At 36.5% G+C, this 6,883-nt stretch overlaps 1 protein-coding gene across 4 annotated transcripts; it reads left to right on the top strand.

Annotated features, from left to right (window-relative positions):
• Positions 1-490: 490 nt before the first annotated feature.
• On the top strand, positions 491-6,615 carry LOC146901182 (telomere repeat-binding factor 2-like). 4 transcript variants are annotated; one of them, XM_085733870.1, is made up of 7 exons: positions 491-635; positions 3,425-3,659; positions 3,782-4,029; positions 4,671-4,758; positions 5,058-5,141; positions 5,619-5,971; positions 6,213-6,615. In XM_085733870.1, coding segments are annotated over exons 2-7 (924 nt in total). In that variant the 5' UTR covers positions 491-635; positions 3,425-3,509; the 3' UTR covers positions 6,214-6,615. The 4 variants fall into 4 exon arrangements, with proteins under 4 accessions (XP_085589996.1, XP_085589995.1, XP_085589994.1 ...); XM_085733869.1 differs by having other exon boundaries at positions 5,619-5,983; XM_085733868.1 differs by having other exon boundaries at positions 3,782-4,044.
• Positions 6,616-6,883: the final 268 nt, after the last annotated feature.

The following is a 6,883-nucleotide window of genomic DNA, read 5'->3' as shown; positions in this document are numbered from 1 at the left end:
ACAACGACGACGTTGAATGAAACCAGTGACCACAACAAAATCAACTCACACCAAGACTGTGAGAGGACAGTCGAGGCAACGCTTCACCAGTGATGATCTAAAACCCATAAATATATTTTTCTTTTATGCATAAATACACGAGACATATATTTATCATTAATAAACATAAATATAATATGAGACACATATTTGTCATCATTGCGGCAAAAAAGATACAGACATATTTAAAAATTCACGGGATAAATAATTTTCATCGATAAATAAAAAAATAAAACAATTTGAGATTGAAAAATAATGGTCTATCACCCGTGCAATGCACGGGTTAACACACTAGTTATTATATGTAAGAGTCGGGTTTAAACCTCGGACACCCAATTCTACCTATGATTAGTGGACAAAAAATAATAATTAAAGAGATATGAAAGGACATTTTTGCAATTTGGATACATTACATTCGGAATGAATGACAAGGGTAGAAAATTTTCAGAGGAAAAGTGGAAAAAACAAAATGAAGATACACAATTGGGTTGAATAGAACACACACATTCTTTCTCTGCCGTTTTGCAAATTCATTCGGATTTTTTCGATTTCTGTTCTTGAAATGCTTCAACTTCTCATCATCGCCCAGTGATTAGGTACACACCCAACCGATTCTTCTATAATTTTTTGACCCTTTCGTTTTCCCTCAAAGAAAGTTTCAATTTTTACCATTTTTTTTTGTTTTGTTAGAAGTATAATCTGTTATTTCTCTTCCCACTTGAATGCATGTGACTGGTTTTGTTCTTTTGATTGTGTTTCTGATTCTCTAACTCAATGTTGTTTTTTTCTTAATGGGTGAGCTTAAAGGGAAAAACTTTTCCTTTTTAAATGCAATTTTTATCTGATTGCTTTATGAAATTTAAAAATGAGAAATTAAAATCCCTAAATTTTGCATTTGGATGCAATGCATTATTGTAGGTTTTTCCAGGCTGTGTTCAAATTTCTACCTTTGTTTTCACAAAGGGCTGGTTGCATTTTTCAATACTGATTGTAAAAATGTTCTATATGCATATTACAATGTTATAACTTAGGTTAGAATATGTGGAGTTGTTCTGTTAGGGTGTGTTTGCGAGTTGGTTTTTGGACGGTTTTGAAGGGGAGGGCTGTCTATTTTTTAATATATATTTGATATAGAAGTAGCCCTCCAAACCCCTCCCTTCTAAAACACTCCAAAAACCAACTCGGTGGTTATTTAAATTGGTTAAAGTAAGAGTTGTTATAGTCTTATAGAAGTTAGTCAGCTGGGATTGTTATAGGGTTGTTAGTTAGTTGAGGTTGTTATAGGACTATTTGTATAAATAGGAGAACACAATGCAGAGTTGATGATTGTTGAATACTGTAAACAGTGTGAATCGAGTAGTAACTCTATTGTGAAGGGGAAACCCTTGGAGGAGAGAATTATCTCCTATTCTTTCCTATTTTTTCTTAATAAAAGTGTTCTTTCTTTGGAATCCAGTGCTTGGGTTCTTAACATGTTCTTTTCTCTTGTTTTTCCATTTATGAAGCACCAACACGACACTGATGCAGCGAAACCGGTAATAATTTGAGAAATAGAAGTAATTGAAAGTAACAACATGTGTCCGTATTGCACATGTTAGACATCAGACACACCTGATGTAACCATGTAATATATTCCTTTGTGTTTGAACATAGCCGGCGCTTCTCTTCGCTGACCGACGAAAATTCTTTTCATGACAGATGTCACATTGAGATAATCTTCAGTCAAGGGTCCAATGTGCATTACATTGTTTTCTTCAGATGAGTATATTAGATATGCAACAAGCAAAGAAAACAATGTAATGCACATTGGACCCTTGACTGAAGATTATCTCAATGTGACATCTGTTATGAAAAGAATTTTCGTCGGTCAGCGAAGAGAAGCGCCGGCTATGTTCAAACACAAAGGAATATATTACATGGTTACATCAGGTTGCACTGGTAAAGTTTGTTGTGAATTCCGGACTCAAATTTCACACCAATACAAACTATGATGTGTGGAGCAAGTATCAATGGCAACCAACAACCAAAATTAACCACAAGCAACAACAACAATATAAACCTAGTCTATAAACCAAGTGCATAGCAAAACCACAATCCAACCAAGGAATAAACAAGATAAAGAGAGTAAAGAAAAAGATAACAACACCAAGAAATGTTCACCCAGTTCGGTCCAACTTGACCTACTCTGGGGGAGAGATTGATCTCTCCAATCCACTATCAATGAGTTCTTACAAAGAGATACAAATGGGTTACAAGAAATTAGCTTCAACAAGCTCACAAAGAACAACCCTAATTTCTACCCATTTTCCCAATCTCACCAATGAACAAGACACTCAATGATTTTCACTCACCCAAGGTGTTTACAATTGTTTCCCAACACTAGAATCTAACCCCCAAAAGAGAACCAACCCTTAGCCTTTGATTTCACTAAGGATCTTCTCTTTTGGTTTCACAAGACTCACCCATGTTGCTTACAAAAGACTCTTCACTCATGTGTTTCCCAACCCCATGAATCTTCCCCAAAAGGCACCAACCCTTTTCCCAAGAGCCCCCTCTTTTGGTTCTCTAAGATTCACATCTTGAAGCTTTGAACCTCACCCAAAGACCCTCAACCTTTAGTATCTAAAACCCTAAAAGTTCCCTCCTTTGGTTTCCATAAGATTCACCAAGCTTACCCAACAAAATGGGTCATGGAGTGCTTAAAACGTGTTTCAGATCTGTCAAAATCGTGTCACGTTTGTCCAAATCGTGACACGGTTGATACGTACGACCCAAGGTACGACCAACCTTATCCTGAAAACTTGCCCAGCAAGCCGAAAATCGTGTCACGTTTTCCCAAAATCGTGTCACGATTGAACATCCAGAAAACATGTTCACGACATACCAAAATCGTGCCACGCTCACGAAATCGTGTCACGATTTCTCTGTTCCTCCAAAACTCCAAAACACCAAATTTTGAGTCATCCTCAACAAAGTTGTTGTCATGTGACTGTAAGGTCACGGGTTCAAGTCCTGGAAACAGCCTCTTGTGTAAAAACAGGGTAAGGCTGCATACAATACACCAAATGGTGGGACCCCTTCCCGGACCCTGCATATGCGGGAGTTTCAGTGCACCGGGTTGTCCTTTTTTTTTACGTCAGGTTGCACTGGATTGGGTTTGGTTGGGTTGGGTTACATAGAAGTAATCTGAAGTGTTGGTGCTATATTGTTTAACATTGGGTTGGGTTGTTAGTGGATGTGATTGAAGTGAATTTGGAACTAAGGTCAATGTCTGGGATGAGTAATATTTACTTAATTATATTTTGTTGGTTATTATAAACACAGAAGCGTCACATTTTGACTTTTTCTTTTCTTTTCATTTTAATGTTTATTGACGGTCATATAGAAAAGGCGAGCACTGAAATTCCAAGCTTTCCTCGACCTAGAAGCAAAGATTAAATTCTCACTAAAAAGCTGTCGGATTTCCTTCCATGGGTGCTCCTAAGCAGAAATGGACTGCAGAAGAAGAAGCGGCGTTGAAAGCTGGAGTAGTCAAACACGGGGCTGGAAAATGGCGCACAATACTCATGGATCCTGAGTTCAGTTCCATTTTGCGTACGCGTTCGAATGTAGATCTCAAGGTAAGTCTTTTCAACACAGCCTAGCAGAAATACATAAAGATAGATAATTTTTCTTTGATCAAATTGATAAAGCTATCACATACTTTTAGTGAACTAATTTGTATGCTTTGTATTGTGAACAGGATAAATGGAGGAATATAAATGTCACAGCAATATGGGGATCCCGGCAGAAAGCAAAACTTGCCCTTAAGAGCCTTCCAGCCCCCAAAACTGACAATAACCAATTGGCCTTGAGTAAAGTAGTTCAACGTGAAGACTTTCTCGATATTAAGCCCCTGACAATTTCTGGTGGAACATTGCAATCTCCTAAGCCCCTAACTATTTGTAGTGGAACATTGCAATCTCCTAGTTCAAAAGAACAAGTATCAAGGTTCAAGAACTTTCAGTTAAATACATCTGCTATTATTATCTAGCGAAAAGAAATTATCTCCATGGTTGTGGTGCTTGGTTTGTGATTTTGTTCTTAAATAACATCTAAAGATTGTAGAGTGTAAATGTTACACCCCTTATGAGTAATTAGGTCTAGTATTGCATAAATTTTTGTGCTAGTTTACCAAATTTTCACAAATGAATAGATAAATAGCCTAGTTTGAATCTGAATTTTTTGTTATTTTCTACGTGATTTATCTTGTGATCCTTCATTTTATAGCACCTTTGTGAGGTATCTGGCGATCCTTCATTTTTTGTAGTACCTCATAGCAGTTTTTCTGTAAGCATGTTGAAAATATAAGGGGAAAAAAGGTTTATTAATTGTTACCTATACGGAGTAAGGGAAGGAAAAAAAAAAGAAAGAATAGAAAGATCATAGACCTTGTTAACTGTGCAATGGTTCATTGCATTTGAATGAAGTTATATGACTCATACTTCTATTTATTTACTTATTTTTAATTATATCATTCTCTGTCTACGTGCACTCCTTGTATGCTTGTGATAAGAAAATACCGCAGTTTAATACATCCTAAGCTGCATCTTAATCTTGACATATGCCATTGCATGTCTTAATGATGGCAGGTTGGGAGACAATAATGTACTAGAGGCTATTGTCAATATGAAGGAGCCAAAGGGTTCTGACAAGGCTGCCATTGCTTCTTACATAGAGGTATTTCTATATCGCGTTGTGTGTTTGTGTGTTAAAGCTTTTATGTGCAGTCTCACTTGGCAAGTAAAAACCTGTTATTTTCCCCTCTTTACAATGGCACACCCAAAAAAGCATAATGCAATCAGTCATAGTATACCATGCATTTGCTGCATATCTTATCTTTAAAAGTTACCTGTGATTTAGGCTTGGAGCATTAGTGTATAGTCAATTCAGCCACTACTAGCAATACAATGCTTGTTTACATTAACCCCGTCATTGCATTGAAAGTAATTCTGAAACTTTTCATTTCATCTCTATAGGAAAAATATCAGTGTCCACCAAATCTTAGAAAGTTATTGTCAGCAAAATTGCAGCAGATGGTGACAAGTGGCAAAATAGTCCAGGTAATTTTATAAGAAGATCTAGAGATCAATGAGTTGGATAGGGATATGATAGAACATTACGGCGTCGTTTGATCCATGTAGCTGACCCCACCCCACTTAGTGGAATAAAGCTTGTTTGTTCTTGTGATTGTCATTGTTACATTAAGCTCTATGTGTAAACCTTTGTAATAGACATGGTCAATGATCTGGATAATATTTGAAGACCTTAAAGACTAAAGTGTTTCATCTATGACAGAATTACTATAATAAATTATTTGATCTTGCTGGAAGTAATGAACAGAAAATGGTTGACAATGATAAATAAATTGGTTATAACATTATGTTTAGATGCGTTTTTCGTCAAAAAAAAAAAAAGATACGTGTTCTCTTTTGCAGTAGTACCGTGATAGTTTTATTTGAATTAATAGATTGTCCCAACTAATAAACAAAATTCGGTATGTGATAAGTTTATCATGGCAATGACATATACGTTGACAGGAAAAGCACAAGTACAAAATTATGCCAAGTTCAGCGGTCTCTGAGAAAAGAGGAAGCTCTTCTCTGATGCTTGTGGAAGCGAGGTCCAAAGATTCTCCGGAGGTGGAGAAGATGTGTGATGTCAACATCCTTTCAAAATCCCAAATTGAGGCAGAGCTATCAAAAGTGAGGGGGATGTCAGCTCAAGAGGCGGCTGCTGCAGCTGCAAAAGCAGTTGCAGAGGCAGAAGTTGCCATTGCACAGGCCGAAGCAGCAGCTAGGGAGGCGGAGATTGCAGAAGCTGAAGCTGAGGCTGCTCAAGTCTTTGCAAAAGCAGCGATGAAGGCACTCAAATGCAAAATGCTTCATATTTGGTAGCTTCCTCAGTCAGTCACTCCATTAGAATCTTGACATGCTTATATATTTTGCTTTTAATCCCCGTTACTTGATTAGATTTTGATCTGTAGGTAGCCACTGATTTTTCTGCAAGTGATTAGTTTAGTTTTATTAATTAGTGCTGTTTTTTTATTTTTTATTATATTTTTTGATGCTATGTAGTAGTAGTGTCTATTAGTTCTTTTGATTAAGCTTGTTTAGTGTTTGTGAATTGTGCAGATGTCGTGGATTTTCGCTTGTTGATCATTGGCCAAGCTGGCTTGAGATAATGGTTCTGCTGCTGCGCCTACTGCCAATTCTTTTTGTAGATGTACATAACTTTCGGCTTGTAAATCTGGAATATGCGGAACGATTCATGAAACATTTTATCAGGAGTTAGCCATAGCTTTTATTTTACTTTTTCCTTTTTATTATTTTTAAAAGAAGACAACGAGGGAACGCCACAAAGTACCAAGGAAGACATGCAATGGAACGCTATTAATCATTCTGATGAGAGATAACAATTTTTCATCAGTCCTTCAATTGCAATTTCGATTGGCACATGCGGCCATGTTTACATTGCTTGTTCGAAGATATTGTTACTTAACTCTTGCTATGCAATATATTGACTTGCTTTTGAGATTTGTCAAGGTTATTTTTACAGTTACACACATAACAAACCTCATTGTCTTTTGCCGAGGTGTATGTGCACGGATAAAGTTTAGAGGCATTTGCTTGGTACAATTTTATAAAATGGTCAGTACTTTATGAACAAGTTAGATATTGATGCAATTTAGGAAAACCTTTAGACCAATAGTAATTTTTTTAACAGTTGTGTATATGATTACAATAGAGGAGGAATCGTTGTTAAGGAAAGAAAATTTGAGTATTGTTATGTAGATTTCGTTTGA

Source organism: Medicago sativa, chromosome 8 (assembly GCF_051527215.1).
Source record: "Medicago sativa cultivar Bolivia chromosome 8, Bolivia_mono, whole genome shotgun sequence".
In the NCBI taxonomy this organism is placed as follows: domain Eukaryota; kingdom Viridiplantae; phylum Streptophyta; class Magnoliopsida; order Fabales; family Fabaceae; genus Medicago; species Medicago sativa.
This window is presented reverse-complemented; position numbering and strand designations above follow the sequence as displayed.

What these genes read in the sequence shown, in the direction of transcription:
- LOC146901182 (XM_085733867.1), top strand. Translation starts at nt 3,510, where the DNA reads ATGGGTGCTCCTAAGCAGAAATGGACTGCAGAAGAAGAAGCGGCGTTG. An exon ending in GTTCGAATGTAGATCTCAAG is followed by an intron (nt 3,660 to 3,781) that starts GTAAGTCTTTTC and finishes TATTGTGAACAG; the next exon opens with GATAAATGGAGGAATATAAA. An exon ending in CCATTGCTTCTTACATAGAG is followed by an intron (nt 4,759 to 5,057) that starts GTATTTCTATAT and finishes TCATCTCTATAG; the next exon opens with GAAAAATATCAGTGTCCACC.